The sequence below is a fragment of the Falco peregrinus genome, chromosome Z (genome assembly GCF_023634155.1).
Source record: "Falco peregrinus isolate bFalPer1 chromosome Z, bFalPer1.pri, whole genome shotgun sequence".
In the NCBI taxonomy this organism is placed as follows: domain Eukaryota; kingdom Metazoa; phylum Chordata; class Aves; order Falconiformes; family Falconidae; genus Falco; species Falco peregrinus.
In genome coordinates, this window is record NC_073739.1 from 58,577,317 (window position 1) to 58,597,504 (window position 20,188).

The 20,188-nt window shown below is 41.3% G+C and overlaps 2 protein-coding genes across 6 annotated transcripts in view; one reads left to right on the top strand and one right to left on the bottom strand.

Annotated features, from left to right (window-relative positions):
* Positions 1-11,789, bottom strand: part of CERT1 (ceramide transporter 1) — an 81,032-nt gene extending 69,243 nt beyond the window's left edge. For both annotated transcript variants that reach the window (XM_055790599.1, XM_055790598.1), the window contains exons 1-2: positions 11,350-11,789; positions 8,253-8,387 (exon numbers count right to left, since the gene is read on the bottom strand). In XM_055790599.1, coding sequence (XP_055646574.1) covers positions 8,253-8,387; positions 11,350-11,445 — 231 coding nt within the window. In that variant the 5' untranslated portion in view covers positions 11,446-11,789. The remainder of the gene's footprint in view (positions 1-8,252; positions 8,388-11,349) is intronic.
* A 234-nt stretch (positions 11,790-12,023) lies between these two features.
* POLK (DNA polymerase kappa) overlaps positions 12,024-20,188 on the top strand; it is a 33,915-nt gene continuing 25,750 nt past the window's right edge. The window contains exons 1-2 of one of the 4 annotated variants that reach the window (XM_027781510.2): positions 12,055-12,639; positions 15,378-15,461. The gene's annotated coding sequence lies outside the window, so the exon portion shown is untranslated. The other 3 variants (XM_027781513.2, XM_005233784.4, XM_027781511.2) reach the window with 3 other exon arrangements.

Genomic DNA, 20,188 nt, shown 5'->3' on the forward strand with positions numbered 1-20,188 from the left:
CTTAACTGAGGAATGGTGATCTTCAGTTGAGTGGAAGGACACACAAAATAGGCTAAACAGCAGCTGCAGATGGCAAGAACATTTGATCTAATCCACATCTATCACAATTCATGAGAAACATGGCAAAACTAGCAACTGAAGTTTACGCTTAAAGGAGAAGGCAAAAAAATAAACTAGGAGAAGCAGAAATAACACTCATGTAGTTCAAGCAGACACTTCATAGGCCAGCTTCTGCCTGGTCAAAGTCACACTGGGCTGGTGTACAAGCTGGTGGGGAAGACAGCCAGTCTGGTTGAACAGAGAGCCTTGGCTGGAACTTGGGGAAAAAGGGAGAGTTTACCACCTTCGGAAGAAGGGGCAGGCAACTCTGGAAGACTCTAAGATTGTTACACAGGGAAAAAATTACTAAGGCAAAAGCCCAGCTCAAACTCAAGCTGGCCACTGCTGTAAGGACAAAAAATGTTTTTGAAAATATGTTACAAACAAAATGACAGCCAAGGATAATCTCCATCCTTTACTGAATGGGGTGGTGGTGGTGTTGGCAGGCAGAGACAGAAGGATGTTACTACAAAATACAAGGAAAAGGCTGAGGTACTTAATACTTCCTTTGCTTCGGCCTTTACCAGCACGACCAGCTGCCCTCAGGGTACTCAGTCCTCTGAGCTGGAAGACAGGGACAATGAGGAGCAGAATGAAGTCCCCACAATCCAGGAGGAAACAGTCAGTGACCTGCTGCTCCACTTGGACACACACAAGTCTATGGGGCTGGATGGGATCCACCTGAGGGTACTGAAGAGCAGAGGAACTCACCAAGCTGCTCTCCATCATTTACCAACAGTCCTGGCTAAACAGGGAGGTTCCAGAAGACGGAGGTTAGCCAATGTGATGCCCATCTACAATAAGGGCAGGAAGGAGGATCTGGGGAATGACAGGCTGGGGAAGGTTATGGAGCAGATCATCCCAAGTGCCAACACGTGGCATGTGCAGGACAATGGGGGATCAGGCCCAGCATGCATGTGTTTATGAAAGGCAGGTCCTGCTTGATGAACCTGATCTCTATGACAAGATGACCAGACTAGTGGATAAGGGAAAGGCTGTGGATGTTGTCTACTTGGACCTTAGTAAAGCCTTTGACACCATCTCCCACAGCATTCTCCTGGGGAAACTGGCTGCTCATGGTGTGGACGGGTGTGCTCTATGCTGGGTTAAAAGCTGGCTGGACAGCTGAGCTCAGAGAGTCATGGTAAATGGAGTTACATCCAGCTGATGACCTGTCACAGGTGGTGTTCCCCAGGGCTCAGCACTGGGGCCAGCTCTGTTCAGTATCTTTATTGATGATCAATGATCTGGATGAAGGGATCGAGCGCACCCTCAGCAAGTTTGCAGATGACACCAAGCTGGGCAGGAGCGTTGCTCTGCGGGAGGGCAGGAGGCTCTGCAGAGGGGTCTGGACATGCCGGACCGATGGGCCGAGGCCAGCTGGATGAGGTTCAAGAAGGCTCCGTGCCAGGTCCTGCACCTGGGTCACACCAGCCCCACACAGCGCTACAGGCTGGGGCAGAGCGGCTGGAAAGGGCCTGGTGGGAAAGGGCCTGGGGGTGCTGGTCGGCAGCCGGCTGGGCATGAGCCAGCAGTGTGCCCAGGTGGCCAAGGAGGCCAGCAGCACCCTGGCTTGTGTCAGGAGCAGTGTGGCCAGCAGGGCAAGGGAAGGGACTGTCCCCCTGCACTGGGCACTGGTGAGGCCGCACCTCGAACCCTGTGTTCAGGTTTGGGCCCCTCACTGCAGGAGGGACGTAGAGGGGCTGCAGCGTGTCCAGGGAAGGGCAACAGGGCTGGGGAAGGGTCTGGAGCACAAGGAGCAGTTGGGGGAACTGGGGCTGTTTTGTCTGGAGAGGAGGTGGCTCAGGGGGGACCTTATTACTCTCTACAACTACCTGAAGGGAGAGTGTATGCAGGTGGGGGTGGGTCTCTTCTCCAAGCAACAGGACAAGAGGAAACATCCTCAAGTTAATCCAGGGGAGGTTTAGGTTAGACATTAGGAAAACCTTCTTTACTGAGAGGGTTGTCAAGCTCTCTAAGAGGCTGCACAAGGAGGTGATGGAATCACCATCCCTGGAAGTATTTAAAGAACACATAGATAAAGTGCTCTGGGACATGGTTTAGTGACTGTCCTGGCATTGCTGGCTTAATGGTTGGACTTTATGATCTCAGAGGTCTTTTCCAACCTAAATGTTTCTATGATTATCTCATAAGCATCAACTCCTTTTCTCTCCCGACACTCTCCTGTTACTCTTTGGCATTTTCCTCTCCAGAATACAATCTTCTCGGGCTTTTCACATATGAGTAAAGATTCCTGACCACACTTGCCTCTGTCTAGAATACCCATTCAGTTTTCTCTCCCATTTAGCCAAGACTTTTCACCAGTCTGGATTTAGCTACTTGGTTATTTAAGGAACACAAAACCCTTAAAATACTAATAGCCATTGTCTACTAAATAAATCCAAATCAAGTTAGGGCTTGTATTCTGTCTTAGTTTAGTAATCTTTTTATTAGCAATTAAGGCTGAGGAAGCACTTTATCAAATTACAGAAAATGCATTATTTAATTAAATACTTGTCACTTCATACTGAAGCAGACTGTATTCCAACCTCAGAAAGTTGGAAACAATATTTTCCCACGCAATTAGCAATTGTTACCAATTTACTGCTACCGTATTTCTATGGCACAGATTTACAGCTTAGCTTTTTAAATAAAAGTTTTCAGCTGCCGAAAGCCACCATTCCCAACGCTGCCTGCAACAACCTGAATCAAACCTATCAGTATATAAAAGCTGCAATTACATCATTCTTCTTTTACCATAAGCAGGTCTGTTAGATCAAAGTTCAGAGCAGTAGCTAGAAAAAAGCTATTGCAAAATCTACTCATGTTAGTCCTCCAAGTGTGTTCATTTCTATACACCATCACTGCAACTGCATTCAAAATACTGTTACACTTCACTTTGTATAAGATTTAAGAGAAATGCCTAGGTACTGTTGGTGTTAAGGTAAATCTTTAAAGTGTATTTTAGAAGACATGATTCTTCATGCTAGGAGTGTTTTAAACAATACCAAGAATATTTGTCTAATACTGACGTCTCTATTAATTAAAAATACACCTTTATTCTAAAACTTTAGTATCTGTAGAGTTTAAAATTCCTGTGAAACAAGGTCTCACAGGAAGCTTCTGTATGTTTAAGTTGACAAATATATGATTCATTCTGTTAAACTGTCAATCTACTTTTAAGAATTAGTACTTCCTCTCACAAGTGCCCACTCATTAATGGTGGCCAGCATCATAGTATAAATAATCCAGAAATCCTGCTAGAGTTAGAAAGGGCAGCTGCTCAACTAACTGTATCTTTAAAAAGTGGGCTAAGTCTTTATTAGTGGCTGATTACTGGAAAGAACCATCTCACTCTTTCTTCAGTCTATATGTAAGGAAATGAGAAGCTTAAAATTGGAAACTGACAGTTTAGCTCTTATGTATAGCATTCTTATTCTTTTCATAAACTGGAACTAACACATGTTTATACCAGCCTTAATTTATAATATGAATATTTATTAAATTCTTCACAATAGCAATGTGCTATTTAGGAAAAAAAGCTAAGACCATTCACTAAGCTGTCTCTCTCAGGCAGACTTCAGTTTTCTATGTTTTTGCCTCTCCTGAGCTGCAAATATTCACAACAGATACACAACAGAGTAAGAAATCCATCCTTTCGCAAGACCATTCTGGAGGTGAATGGCTTGCAACTTGTATATTAACATAAAACATCATTACTGCCTTCATTATGCAACACTGCTTTTAATTACTGGGGGGTGTGTGTGTGTGAATCTAGTTTGTTGAAAACATCTCCATTATGCAAACTGAATTTATTGCTCAATCCTGGTCCAGGCATTTCCAGAGAACTGTCTAAACATCTTTTTACAACACAATAAAACCAAAGTATTCTAACAAAAAGACTAATAAACAAAAGCATCTTTCTCTTCAGATCTTGCCATGAGTATGCATCATCATAGTATAACCAAACCCAAGGAAAATTGCTTTATCATAGTTTACTGCATCTTAAGCTACCAACTTAGAAATCAATAAATTTTCCTACATCAATAATATACACAGAAATGAAGATGAAGACCAACGACTGGATTAAAACAACAAGGCAAGCATAAATCCTATCTGAAGAAAAGCTGAAGGTTAAGCTGGAACTCTAAGCTTTTGGAACTCTTCCTGTAAAGGCAGTTACCCCTAGTGACAAAAAATATGAAATCCACACATAGCTGAGTTGAAAGCATTCTTAAAATTTATCAAATGTGATATTTCTCTATGCAGTTTTCAAGGTCCTCCACAGAGACCCCTGCAGAGGAGCCAAATCCTTTCTGGAAATACCCCAGAATGCATGAGATAAACATTTTATTGTTAATAATTTGTAAACAGGTTTGAAACTATATTAATATAAACTACCACCAGGATTAAATTAGTGCTGGCCTTTCTGTGAGGCTGCCTAAAGTGGAGGGGGCACAACAGATGACCTTGAGAGTTCTGCTCCAGCTGAAGTTATTCTACACATACCAGGTAATTCTTGATATATCACACCCTGACTGCATGAGCTGGTGCAAGTCACTGCACAAAAGCACTAAAGGCACTACCAGAACAGACACAGTAATCAAGGCAGAGGCAGTACAAGCTGAAAGGACAACTTGCTTGGAAGCTGGACTTCCAACTCTACAGAGCACTTCTGTCAGTTCTTTTAATGAAAAGCCTTAGACCTCCCAACTCCAAAGCTGAATCCCACAGATCCAACACTACAGGACAGCTATCAACATCCAATTCTAATCATGTACACACAAGTCTCCATTGAAAGTTTGACTTTAGGAACGAAAAGCCACAAAGCTTTATGGTAATGAAAGGTATCTTCAATTAACACCATCTGGCATTGCCAACCAGCTACAGCAGTAATTTAGGATGTCCAGCTAAATTAATATAACAAAGCTTAAATCTGTGCATATATGAACTTTTTATAATACCCATCATTTCTTCCCATCCCTTGACTACATAGCAAAACTTGAGTTCAAGCCTCCATCTACCCTGTTAGAAACCAATTAAACAATTCTGAGGTGTTGTTCCTGACCTGTCTTAAAGAAACTTAGCATGATGTACTGACTTTCACTGTCCTCCCCCATAACTTAACATGGCCAGCTTTTGACAGTTCGTTACTTGATGTAATCCAGTAAGTATACAATACATACTCATCCTTCAGTCCTCTATCAACTCTTTTCAGTCCTAGCAGTCAATATAGCAAATAGTCCAACCAGGCCCCCTATTTTTCATTTGACTAAAGACCACTGTCACAACAAACTGCATGTTTTGGAGGGATGACATAATTCTACGCTTGAAATACCTAAAGAAGCTAGTTTAACAAGCTAATTTAACATGCCCTCCTCATTAAGAGGAGAGAGACAAATGTCTTCTAAAATATCCCTGTAGAATTACTTGTCTATCAATCTCTGCCCAATGTGATAGGAATGATAAAACAAGAGCTGAAGGGACTGCAGCTTTCTGAATAAAACATTGGTATCTCAATACCGTAAACTATCATGAGGCTGATCTTCATTGCCAGAAGTACAGTTAGACTATGCAGTGACACCAGCTTTCCAAATTTATGCTTATATGCCAAAGTGCTGACATTCTACAATACTTGTAGCACTAATTACACACAGAAAACCATTACATTCCCCACTGAATCCAAAGCTGCATACCTAATTTGAGTGCCTGAAAGAAAGCTTCATGAAAATACAATCACGATTTCCTACAAAGAAACATTACAGCCATCAACACCATCTCATACCACTCATGTCCTGCTCTGTACTGAAAGGCCACTTATGAAATACACCAGGTTAGGAGATAGGTAGTTACTATACCTGACTCTGGATCAGCAAGATCAAGGAAAACTGAAGTTACAGTATAATAAAAGACTGTTCAAAAATATTCAAGATCAAGATCTTAACTACAACCTACATCAGTGCTACTGAATATTAAGCCCGTAAGAAACCACACTTTCCCTCCTTACCAAAGTAATCACATGACATACAGTAAACAGCAAGTTCCACTGACAGCAAGAGTACTTTTCACATGTTACCTCAACATGTATTTTAACAGCTATTGGTGTTCTATGCATTTCAACACATGCTAGTAAGCTTATAGTTAGTAATACATTAAAAGGACATGAAAGTAAAGATTAACTATGTATCTCAGGAAGATTATTTTAAACATTTCTCTTTCAGCATAATAATTTCCTATTGAAAACATGGGTTTACAAAAAAAGTCAGTTTTCTACCAAACAACTCTCAAATCAGAAGCATTTATGCTGAAATTCTGGCTTAGAAGAATAACTTCTGAAAAATAAAGACCTAGAATAATTGCATGACAGTTTCAAAAGTAAATTGCTATACCCTAAAGACATGAAATGATCCAGTAGTATTCCTGAACCTGTAATACTTACACATCACTAACTGCAGTCGGAAATAATTAACAGGAATTTCTCAGGTTTCAGAGATGCCATCTCAAACCACAATCAAACAATTAAACTCTCAAATACCACTCACAAAGCATGAGCCTGAATGAAAATGGAACAACTGGAACAACTGATTAACTTTTAGAACTGTGCCCACTTTTCATTCTTTTTCCAACTCCGTAGCTTCTCAGTGTACTCAAGAAGTTCAGAACTGAAAAAAATGCAACATTTCAACTCTAAGCTATCAGATGCAACAAGTGTCAGATAGCACAGGAAAAGCTACCTATGTAAGTTCCAGTGTTACATACTCCCTAGTCAGAAAATAAGCTCACCAACCTCCCTTCAGAAGGTGCAATTCACCAGAACATTACAGCAGCAATAGTAGCATGACTATAATTTCTTGTGGAATTCAAGCTGCTGAGATGTGCTCTACAGCATGCTTCCAGACATCCCCCGGCCTGCCTCCTTGCCACCACCTTCCTATCTCTGCCTGGCTGGCATCTAAAGCCTCTTCGCTAGTGAACTTGGAGACCTTTCTGGAAGTCCTGATCACAGGATAGTATGTGTGTTACTATCATTATATTGATATATATATAGATACATATCAATATATATATTAGTACATAGATACTACTATGGACAGTCAAAAGTACACTTAAGCCAGAATTCGTAGAGACTGTTGTGCACCATATATTCTTAAGTCAAATCTTAAGTTTTAAAAGTTTAAGCAGTTTTAAAGGAAGTTTTAAAATACAAGTGAAGATTGTTTCAATTTTCAGATGATTGCAATACCTGACAACTGAATGTTAAAATTTGCTTTTTCTTTACAAGCTTTTTTCTAAAATGCATGCAGTTGATATAAGTAAACCAGTCTTTTTTTCAAATCAAAATGTTTAATAAAATTATATTTATAAGCTGAACAGTAGTAAGAAAGGAAACTTCTCATTTGTCATCCTTTGTTCAGATTACAGGGGAGTAAGAACATAAATATTAAGATTTAACATCACTATCTAGTAACTTGTGAACTTGTGTGTTTACAGAGGTCCAGCTATTTTTCCCCTAAATCATGTAACTGGACCGACTATTTAACAGTAACACAGAAAAGCGACAGCATGCTTTTTGGCAAGCATTATGAATAATTAATACAGATGGTAATACTGAAAGCCACAGATAGCAGACTATTTCCTTTGTCTTCTACGGCCCACTCACCTTTACAAGATTTCATTTAAATGTAGGCTTTTTATTCTTAATAGTGTAATACTGGATCTTTTGCCATTTGACAAACACGGCAACTTGTTCAGAAGAGGAAACACAGAGTGATGTTCAGAAAGTACAGCCAAAGAACTACTACACACTCTCTCAAGTGCAAAGCATGAAGACCGTGACAGATGGCACTCCCTCTGGGAAGCTGGTCCAGGGTCTTAGACCAACCCCTAAAAAAACTTAGCAGCCTCCAGGGACAAACTGTATCCCTACCCACAGAAAGCTCTAATGCAAGAGATAAAAAGCTGCTTACTGCAGCCACAAATGAGAATAGTTGTTTTCTTACCAGGAACTACTTGCACAGCTCCACAGTGTTCCACGGATACCACTAACTTTCATAATAGATGACCTAATAGAACTTGCCACACGCACGTTTGCTTTCACCAGACATTTAACACCTCAAAACATGAAAAGATGGCAATACTGAAATATTACTTACTGTAATCACAGCTTTGCTCAGACAGATAGAACCTCTGCAGCCATACTCTGTTTCATCTTCAGACTTGTAATAACTGAGTGTGTTGCTTTTCAGAACTACCCATCGATCCTGCCACCCATGAATGTAGTTGGTCCACTATAAAAAAAAAAATTGCAAAGATCAGGTAATAGAAAAACCAATAAGTGTGTATGATATTTCTCAGGCTTTCAAGCCAGAGGAAAAGTTATTTATTTTTACAAGTTCTTCCAAATTGAGAGCTTTATTCTTCTCCGAGCTCCTAAAATAACGTTACAAACTTCTAAAGGTCCTAAAAAATAGTTGTTTCAAATGAACAGTAAGATAACAGATATCCTGACTGCAATGCATTGCCAAGGCCAGTTGTAACAGAAGTAACAAACATACTTATAACACAAATTGAGTAAAGGGGGGGAAGAGAAAAAAAAAAAACAAGCATTAATCACAAAGGTAAGTTTAGCCACCTGATTTAAAATCTTGAATTAGACCCAAAGCCAAACAAGTAGAACATGAAATAATTTACTTTATATAAAAGTTAGTTTCTACAGAAACAATTTTAAAGTATCTAGTTCTCTTCATATAAATGCAAGCATGCCATTATACCACAGTACAGGATATAGCCTAGAGCAATCAGTTCTTTACTAATTTACTACTGCCCATAGATAGTGCTTTAGGTTTTAATTCCCAACTTTCTCATTACAAAAATACTTACTTATCAGTAGACATCCAATCATCCTTTTGCTATTCAGCTTTTTCTAGGCATTCCTCATTCAGACATGGAATGAAACAGATATTCCAGCTGTGCTTAATATATGAACTGGTAGCACAAGCAGTCATGTAGGTATATTATTTCCTAATAATATGTCAAAGACAGACCCCAAAGTTATCTTGGGCAAAAGAACAAGGGAGAGGGAGGAAAGCTCCTTCTCTTCTCTGACAAAGTGAGACAAATCTAGCAGTCAATCTTGCATTTGCTGTTGCAATCAATGCTTGCTGTTGCAATCAAGATGTGCCATGGATTAAGAGGCTCCTTAAAGTATACTGGGTAGGCACAAGGTTTTGGCAAAGAAATGGCCACTCGTTTTTCAAGTATCTACATTCTTGTGCTTCAAGACTCTGCCACATTGAAGTTGTTTCTTCACGTGTACCTTAGAACTGTTACCAGGAGATACAGTGGAGAAAAAGCCTAGAGTTTTGAAAGTTTTTTTAGAGACCAACCAACATACTTCCAATAAGCATCTCTTAGCAAATTAAGCCATTTCCTTCAAAGCTTCTCTTTACTGAAGGGCACAGCAACTGAAACACTACTAAGCATGCAGAGAACTGCAGCCTCCTTTTATGGCTTTAGCATTTAATTATACCTATTTTTAATAACTTACTGTGTATTTCCTTAGCCGAAAGTTTGTTACGATGCCATTTCATTTTAATTAGTCTCAAGTACTACCAAGACATCAACTAACAACAGGTAAACTTATCCCTCAAGCATAGTTACTGCAACAGGTTTCACCATACTTGACTATTCCCATTACATCCTGTGTTCTCACAGGAAAGGCAGAATCAGCTACATTCAGCATAATCATCTAGAAGTATAAGAACTTTGCACATACCTAAACTACAGAATATCAGAAGCCACAGCTTCACCTGCTACACCAGTAAGAAAAAGCATCTGGACTTGAAGTATTTAATTTGCCAACATAAAAATCAATTACATCCCACAAATCACATCCTTTCTAAGGATGGAAGCATCTAATCAAAGTAAAACTTCGCAATGGAAAAAAACCATCACTGTAACTGCACTAAATCAAACCCTCACATTTTAACTGCTGCAACATCTCACTTAAGTCTCATTCTCTCACTCCCCATCCACCATTAGATGACAAAAATCTTACAAATGAAAACAGAGACCCTCCTTCTCTCCTGAACCTTCTGCTCATCCCTGGGGTTCAAAAGATTTTCAGGCTAGAAAGGAGTTCAGAGAGTCCCTCACAAGCAGACTGTGTGCCTTGCTATTGCTGTTTTCTCAGCATCCTGGGCCAGTTTGTGACCTCTGTATCCTGTGACCAATGCCTCCTACACGGGCTTCTGTCCAGCAGACAAAATACAGCGCTTTAATCGTAACCATATTTCAACATTATTCTGAAGGCACTTTCTGTAATAAAAAATTAATTTAAATTCAAACTGCATTAATTCAACTTCAAAGTACTCCTAAAAATAAAATTTCCCTGTAACACCCGACACATACTCGCAAGTCATCTTATTTTCAGTGGTAAAAGAAAAAAAATGTTTATTTTTACTAGGGGAGACAAGCTTTAGGGCCATTTTCCTTCCGCTCCTCCCCACCTCCTGTATCTCTTGCTGCAGGAATATTTTATTGCCCTGTTTTGATACCCGGACTACAGGCTGCGCAGCTCCCGCGCCGGTGCCCTCTCCTGGGAGCGGCCACGGGCTGCGCCTGCCTTCGGAAGCTGCCGGGAGGCGAGCGCGGTGCCCCGGCCCCAGCCCGCACCCGGCCCCGCCACCGGCTCCGGCCGGGCGCCTGAGGCGCAAGGCAGCCGCCCTCCCCCGGCGCTCCCCGCCGCCGCCTCCCAGGCCCGGCTCTCCTCACGAAGGGCAGGCAACGGGCTCGGGGCGGGGGCGGCCGGGATCCCCGGGCCGGGCGACAACGGCGCCAGCCCAACAGCCCTGCCGCGCCGGAGCCGCGCCCGCCGCTCTCGCCCGAAGAAGGGCTTCCTCCCGTGGCGAGGAGGGGCGGGCGGCCGCTGCGCAGAGGCGGGGGGCCCGGCGGCGGGGATGTGTCGGCGCCCGCGGCTGAGGGGGGGGGGCGCGGGCGGCTGGCGCCGGGCGCTGCAGCGGCTGCCTGGCAGACTCCCCGCCATCAGGTGGCGGCTGCCCCGGCCGTGCCAGCGCCTCCCGCGAAGCCTCTCGGCCCCGCCACCGAGCGCCTCGGCCTGATCCCCTGGAAGGGGCAGGAGACGGGCGGACTGGGCTGACAGCCTTCGGCCGGCCACGATGCGGAGGGGCTGGGGTGGGGAGAGGGGAAGGGAGAGGCCGCGGGCTGTGGGGAGGGGGAGAAGCAGCTTACCTTGCTGAGCACCCCGCAGAGCTCAACAGGCAGCCCGAGCTCCGTCTCGGGGTCCTCCTCGGACCCGGAGGAATTCCAGCTCTGGTTGTCCGACATGGAGATCCGAGCCGCAGTCACCGCCGAGCAGCGAAGAGCCGAAGTGGCCCCCGCCCACAGCAGCCTCAGCCGCCTCCTGCCGAAGGAACGAAACCGGCGGGCTCTGCCTGAGCGGCACCGCTCCGCAGCCGCGGGTGCCACCGGAGCCGCCCGTCCCTGCCAGCAACCGGCGGGCGCCGCGGTACGCAGACTGAGGCTTCCCCCTCACCGTAGCTCCGCAACCCCCGCCCGAGGCAAGAGCCACAACATAGAGGCAGCGAGGGGAGGAGGGGCGAGCGCGCGTCCGCCAGCCGCGCACCCTGATCACAGCTCTCCCGCTCCTGCCGCCGCCATTTTACGCGAGCCGTGTGCGCTGTGCCACTACTTAGCAGCTCCGCCCTGCCTCCCAGCCCCGCCCGCGCCGCGCGGTGCCTGACGGGAGTTGTAGTCTTGCCCCGCGCAGCCGTCCGCCCAGCCACCGTTGCCTCTCGGGAAACGTAGTTTCTGGTGCTCGCTAGTGCGGCACGGCATGCTGGGAGATGTAGTCTGCCGCCGCGGCCGGCTCCCTCCCGTTGCCGGTAGCCGCCATCTTGGCTTCATCGTTTCTGTGGCGCTACTGGTGGGTTTGGCCTGTGTGCCCCCGATGAGGTGGGGAAACTGTGCTCCCGCTGCCGTCCGGCGAGGGCAGCGATGCTGCTTAGGGCGGTGTTTACTTTATTCGTTGTGGGATAAGGAAGGGCTCTTTCTTTAGTGAGGCGAAGCGCCTCTCCGGCCCTCCCCGCTTGCTAGCGTGACAGATGCGGTCTCGCCGTCCCCGCCTCAAACCGGCGGGACTCGGGCTGTGAGCGTTGAACGTTTCCCTTAACAAAAATGGTGGCCGCGGAGGCCGCAGGAAGGGGCGGGTGGTGCTGCCGACTTCCGCGTGAAGCGTGAGGAGAGGACGTGCCGTCCCGCCGCAGGTAACGGGCCGCTTCCCGGGGTCGCGGGGCGGAGGGGCCGGTCAGGCTATCGCCCTGTGGACGGCAGCGGTCGCGGTTCAGTGTGGCGTGCCAAGCAGTCGCGCTGTGCGGCCGCGGGTGGGCTCGGCAACCCGCTTCTTGCCGGCCGACGGAGTACCCCTGCGCCGCCCGCTGTCGTGCTGCTTCACCGGCTGTCCCCAAAGGCGTGCGATGAGTACGGCGGAAAGTGGCGGTCAGCGGTCTGCTACGCTGCCAGGTAACGGTGTCCTGTGTCTTCTATTTACCTAATATTTTCGTAGCTTAGGGAACGAAACAATTTTTTTTTTTCTTCAGGATTACGTCTGAGATACGTCTTCTTGCCGATATTTATACGTGGAGAAATATTTGAGGAAAGGAGAAAAAAAAAAAAGCAAGCAATTGAATGTGTCACTTCACACTGTGAACAGATGTAGTGGGTTGGGAAGGACTGAAGATTAGTGCTGGCTCATCTCCTTTATAATGATTTCTTGAAAGATGTGTGCTAAGTATTGTTGGCTGGGGAAACTTAATTTTGGAACACACACTTCTGGTTGTATCTCAAGAGGAATGCTGTACAAATGCATTTTCTCTGACTTCTTCCTTGTGACAAATTATTGTGTAATTTTTCCATGTTATCTGCTTGAGAGTTTCCACTGAGCATTTAATATTTTTTTGAAAGAGCTCTTAGTATTGATACAGCTATATGCATTTTCTACATATGTAGCAGCTGAAAGTTCAATAATACTAGTACCAGCTCGAAGTCTTTGGTATAAAGATATTTACAATTAATGCAGCACTGAGAATGATTGGTGAAGCAGCATCCTTGTCCTAAACACTTAGAAATAAGGAACAGTCACAGGTGTTTTAGTATTTGTGTAATCACTGGAATGAATGCACAGGGGGGAAAAAATGAGTCTACAGTGGGTGCTATTTCGGACAATTTTCTAATATATAAAACGTTCTTGAGAAACTATTTGATTCAACAGCTGTTTGGAAAGAAACTAAGATACATTTTCTTAGTGTCTATTGCAACATACTGCATCTGTTAAGCAAGCACAGTGGTCAGGCTGTGTGTGTATTGATATGTATGAGAATAATTTATAGTTCTTGTCCACAGTACATTGATGAAGTAGTATCACTTGTAAAGCCAGTCATATTTTCCCCACTAAACTCTGAATGAACTTCTTTCTCTGTCCTGATCGAGAGCAGGAGGTGAAGGGACATGTCTGAGCAAATCCTTTTGGCAGTGATGCATAGCCATGCACTGTCATGCTTTTGGTCTAGGATTGTTCACTTAGTTCCAGAAGTAGCTCTTTTGTTCCCCGCCCCCCCCCCCCCCCCCCCGCCCTCGCCCCTTCTTATTTTTCTTTCCAGAATGTAGTTTGACTCAAGAAGGTATTAAAAAACAAAAATGCCATGGGTAGATATTCTTTCAGGTTGCTTAACAAATATATTCTTCCATGTTAGAGAGTATATTTGTTTGATCATTAATTCTAGTTAATATTTTATAACCAAGCTTTAGATGGATAAATACTGGATGCTAAAAGGTTTGTCTTTTCGACTTTTCATATAATGCCTTGTCTCTGTTAACAGATTTTTTTGACATCTGCCACATCCTCCTAATATGTTTTATTTTTACCATAATGTCACCAGTTTATGTTCTTCCAAAAGTTGTGTTGGGATTGTGAATGCCTTATGTAAATTAACTCTTTTTTCTCATGTTCTGACCATCTTTTTAATATGTAACTTTCCGTCTGTTACTCTCAATGAGTAGCTGCATTGGCAGGATTTAGAACAGAATTGTAGTGTGTCATGCCTGCAGAAAATTAATATAGGGGGAAATTGTTCCACTTGTTTCACTTGTGTCACAAGTGGACACATAAGCGAAGAATTATTCAAACAGTTTGAATGGCGTATGCCACACATTTTGATATTTAATTTTAGGCATTGTCAGAAGCAGTCTCTATTATCTGTTTATTTTGTAGTGTGAACTATTTACTTTTTAAAAGAATTGAATTGTCTGTAGTTTGTTATAAAAATATATAAAGCCAGTGAGTTCAGAAGAGACATAGTTCTGGAGCTTTATTTTTTGAAGGCTAATTCTAGGTACTTGTATGGGTTCTATGTTTTTGTAAAATGCTGAGTCAGCTGCCACTTGAAAAATAATCCCATTCAGCTGTGTCATCTTGCACTTGATACTTTCACTTCCACGAATCCTGGCCTGATTTTCTGTTCAGTATTAATTTATCATGTACTTTGGCTTGTTACGTTTGTGGAAATATTTACATCTTTCTTAAAAGATAACTGTTTTCGGGGTAGGGAGGGCTAGGGCAGGGGCAGGGAGAGGGAAGGATATTGAAACAGTGGCAGTTTTGAGCAATAGCAGGGAACCTAGGTGGTTAACAGTGTGTATATTAAATGGCTATAACACTGGTGTGCAGTTCCTCCCACTAGTTCTTTTCTTGTAGATCACTAGAGGATTAAGACTGACAGGAGTCCTCCAAGGTATTCAGAAACTAGGGCTGTAGTAAATAATCAACACCCCTGTGTCTGAAAAGAGTTGAGCAGATAGTTCAGAACAGTCTGATGTGCTTGCTTGCATATGTCTTTGTTGGTAGTTTATCCTGCTGAGGAGAGACTTTAGAGCAGCTGATACTTAAATCATTGAAGGAACACATTTCTACAAGGAAGTGACAGTTAAGGAGTTTAAATTTGATCCTGTCAGCCGGAATGTTTCTTTGCCAAATGAATACGCAGAAAAGACAGGTGTGCTTCTTATCATAAAGTATGTAATGTAATGTTACAGTTTTGGAATAAAATCCTTATCCAAGTAATGGATAAATCAAGTAGTATGAAATCAAATGCAGTACCAGAGTTTGTTTGTAGTGTAACCTTTTAAATATCAGAAATGTTAAAAACATTCTAGCAAGGTTGAATTTTCCTGGTTTGTTGAATGTATGTTTGTTTTTGTCTTAGAAATTGAAGAAATTAAGCAATGCATTTGTGAGAAACCCATTGTTCAAATGGCCTGAATATTGATACATGAATTTCTATATTAAGGTGGGTTGGATGAGTTTTAGTTCTTTAATTGATGGTGACTCCAACAGTTGCATACATACACAGCCTAGATGAAGAGACTTCTGTGCAGCGAGTGGAATAAGAAGTATTGCTGGTAGCCCCCAGTTCAGTCTTAATTAGCAATTGAAGTAAACCCAAAGTGGAGTCTATTAAAAATGTTGATTTAGATGAGTTTTGATCTTATTGGGAAGGTCTTCTATAGTCTTTTTTATTTATTACTTGTAGTATTGTTTCAATAGTACCTAGAGGCTTTGTTTCAAGGTAGCCTGTGATGTGGTTTCCAGTTGTAATAATTTTCAGTGCAAGGGAGGCATTTGAAAGGTTGAGATTGAGAGTTACTATTAGATCAGTCTGCTTGGCTTGTTTGTTCTGCATTCACTCTTCAATTCTTTGTTCTTCAAGTATTCTTCAATGCTTTGCAAAAGGTAATGAAGTAGATTGAGAAAGTATTTCATGCTTACTTGTGAATTACCATCTTTGGTACAAGTGATTTTGGTTTCTGCCCAAGAGTGTTCCCATTCACTTACAGTGAAGTTTAACAGCCTTCCTCATCTCTTGTCAAAACTTTTTACATTAGAGGGTTTTTTGTTTGTTGGTTTGTTTTGGTGTTTTCTTGTGGTTTTTTTTTTAAAGGACTTGATGTTTTATCCTTTGATACAGTATGTATATAACATAATAACAGTATGTATATACGTGTAATCTTTGGGGTATATTTTATATTTTACATTTATATAAACTGAACATTTTTACAAATAGGTGAATATGAGTTGTCCTGTCTAAGATCTAGAACAGTAACTGCTCATTAGTTTATTGGTTTTGATAGAGGAAGCTGCTTACAACACAAAGCTTAATTCCAATTCAATACAAAAGAAAGTGACCTGAAGAATGGTTGTTAATGACTTTGTTTTGTAGCATTCTCACTAGGGAAACACACATCCAGCTTGCTTATTTTCATTCACATTGCTTGTCTTGGCTTATGGGGTTTTTGGTTGGCTTAAATGTGTATTATGGTGAGGTGGTGGCCCAGCAAAGTTTTATGACAAGTGTCTTTTTTGAAGTGACTGAAATTGCCTCTTTTAGAGTCTTAAACTACTGAATTACCCTTTTATTGAAGGTGTGTTAAAGCTGGATATTTCATATTTGGCTTTTGAGGATCTTATGATTGCTTATCAAGTGTTCTAGAAATTTAGTATTATTAACAACCATCTTCTACGTGTATGTGATTATTTTGATAATTGTTTTATGGAAGAAATTTTTCCATCCTACACTTGACCTGAGTGCTCCAGACTTCAGTAGTATTTGATAGTGGGTCATTTGTAAAGTTTTCATAAGGAAAATAAAAAATCACGGATCTCATGTATATATATATTGATATTTGAAAGGAAATTTTTTTGTATTTTCCTTCTCTGATGTTTTTCTATAGTACTAACTTCAGAGGCATTTATCTTTTGAACATAGAGTGATCCATACTATACCACACTTGATGTTAGCCAAAAGCCTAAGAAGTGATCCTTTGTGGTCAAAACTGGATGAGGTAACTCCTAACTTTGTTAATTGTTTCATGTGCTTTCAGTGCTTTTACAGAACTCCTATCAACTTTTTTTTTTTTTTGTTATTGAAATTAAAGGTAATAATGATTTTCTTCTGATGCAGCCTATGTAGCTGGATTCCTGAAGCTTATTCCGTCATCCGTTCTTTGTATTAGTATGTGAAGGTAGCTGCTGTAATTCTGTTTTGTTCTTGCTAAAGTAAGAATAGAAGATTTTAAATAAAGGCATCCCTAAAACATTTTAATCAAGGGAAAACAGGAGGTTTATTTTGGGCTCATACTACAGTAAATGAGGTGTCAGAAATTCAAGGAACTATTTAATTTAGAACCTTGTTTTAGCCATCCTAAAAATAATAGTTAAGAAATCGTATAGAAAGGAGTCTTTAATAATTTATATTAATGTTTAATAATTTATTAAATACTTAGAATAATTAAATTAATGATATTTTCAACATCGGTGGTTTTTTGCATGCTGTGGAGACTTACTCAGGGTAATTGTGATGTAAATGATGGTCCTTTACATCTGTAGTACCTGTCTTGATTCCCATGTTTAGCTTTTGCACTCTGGGGGAAGTAGGCAGTTGTGTATCTTAGTGACTTATTTGCATCTCACTATTGGCATGAGCATCTGTGATAGCAACAATGTCAGAATATCATTTTCCTTATGAGGACTGGTACAGAATTTACATGCATCAAACCATAATTCAGTATGTAAATATTTTTTCAAGTTTTTCCATGCTGGTGTCACTTTCCAGTCCTAGTATTTCTTCGCAACAATTTGTTGATGCTATTGATAAAAGGCAAACATCACATACTTTTCAAGTGTTAATAACCTGCATAAAAAGTGTCCACTTCTTAGAAATATTTATGTTTCTTAAGTATTTCATTACTTGAAAATAGTAATTTAAAGGCATTTAATGTTTGCACACAACATAAAGGGTTTCTGTTGCTGAATTGGAGTATTTTTACTGAAGATAGGCTGGAGGAGTGGCACAGGATCAAAACCAAGCCATTTCTTTCAGACTAGTTCAATCAACTGTCCAAGAATATTCTGAATCTGAATAAAGACAGAGGCACTCAAAATCAAGTTGTTACTCAGATTTTATTGCTATTTCAGTCTTTTGATACTTTCATATACTGACTGGTTTAATTGAGTTTCTGTGCCTTCTCCTAGAAGAGCCTGACTGGGGTTTTTTTAGTGGTCTTTTTCCACTTACAAGCATCCCAGGTTACTAACAAAGCTTACTACACAGTAATGCTGTTCTGTGGTTTTTCTCCGCTTCTTTGTTTTGCATTAACTGTTGGCATCCACTGCTGAACTTTTCTTTAGCTTTAGAAATCCTTCCTGTTGCAATTGGTAAGTTACTTTCTCCACTTAGAGATGGCTCTCCTTCTCCCTTCCCCCCATTCCCAAATCATGGGAATAATAGGATAGTATGTAATTGTAGACTGCCTTCACGGACTTTTCTGGTTTCACACCCTGCTTACTTGGTATGATGCTGAGAGAGATTTAATGTGTTCTGTTAGAGGAAACAGCTCCAGCCTTGTTTAATGTGTTCTATTAGAGAAAAACGCTCCAGTGTTGCAGCAGCTTCTTGAGGTGACAGCATGCCAAAAATATGTTCCTCTTTGCCTGTACTGTTCTAAGTTACTGTTTCATTAGACTCTAAACATTTACCCACTTTTTCCAAGTTGTTTTAGCAAAAGTTTTGTAACATTATGACACCACAAGCTTAATGTTTTACCTAGGTCACTTTTTCACTAAAACAGTTACTCCTTTCATTATCATTTTGTTCACATTTTGCATAGTGTTTCAAACTGTGCTTCTGTGTTTCCTTTAAGTATTTCCATTTTCATTTTGTCCATGGCAGATCTTCTGCTGGTTTTGTCTGACAGGGCTCTAATTATTGTCTTATTGTAGCTTTTGTGATTTGTTTTAATATGCTAAATATTTTACATAATTTTTTCAGGCCTGCTAATCTGAAGCCAAGATAATCTTCATGTTCTGTTCATGTTAAGTGGTTGAAAACTGTATCAGTTGTTATTCATGTTATTCCCTTCTGTACACCTTTAAGCTTTGGTGAATATTTAATGTCATGTCCTCAAATATTTCTTCTTAATTCCAACTAAGGTATTATTTGATATTTATACATTTATCATCTGCTACTAGCAATACATTTTGTTCCATACAATAAGCTGAAAAGATAAAACACATCAGGACACCACAATTTATGGAACATTTTAAATACAACTAGTTTTTCCATCACTGGTATCATGGTAATTTTTTTCTTCCTGGATATATAACAGTTGTGATAGAGAAGGCTTCTGACTGACATGAATTAGTGTTTAAAGCCTCCACTATAAGCTGAGCCTTTAAGAGTGATCTGAATGACAAGACGGAAAGATTTTTATATGCTTTACTTTCTATATGTATACACTTTCAGGAATAAGGAACAGCTAAAAAATGTTGCAAAGACTGGAATGGGAAGTGGAAGCAATCTTTTGTTCATTGCAACTTCCTGAAAGGAAACAGTGATAAAAGAACCAGGCGTGATAGTGGAGGGGCATTTACTTTGGGGAACGTATTTATTTGAAATTGTGCCTTTTGCTTACCAGAGATTGCCAGTAACAATGGAATTATTGTGGAGCTAATTGATATGGGCGTGCTTATGAGCTTGAGATGAAACTTGGAACGTTGTGTGGGATGCAGTGTTTTTTCCTTTGATGGAAGCCTAGCAAACCTGTTCTGGTAAATGTGTATGAACTGTAAGAGATTGTCCTACTGTAAGTTAAAAATTTATGAAAATGTAATTGTGGTCTTTTATTTGATAGATACATGTAAGAGCTATGAAGCCACTCGCATTCCTAGTTGAATTTATAGTAGCTCAGGTGCTACTAAAGCGTTGAGAAGAGTTCTGATCTCTACATCACCTTCTGTTCTTTGAAATACAACAAGCTGGAAATAAATGCAACATTACTAAGCTGATCTTTTATCTTCAGAAGACATAATGAATAATAATCTGAATGTGAATAGTACGTGAATAATAGAATGTAATTAAAATTGGGATATTTTTGTCAGAACTTTTTTTAAAAGATGACTTTTTTTTAATATCTTGAACTCAGTTGGCTAGCATGTTTCAGGAGAAGGTTGTCAGGAAGA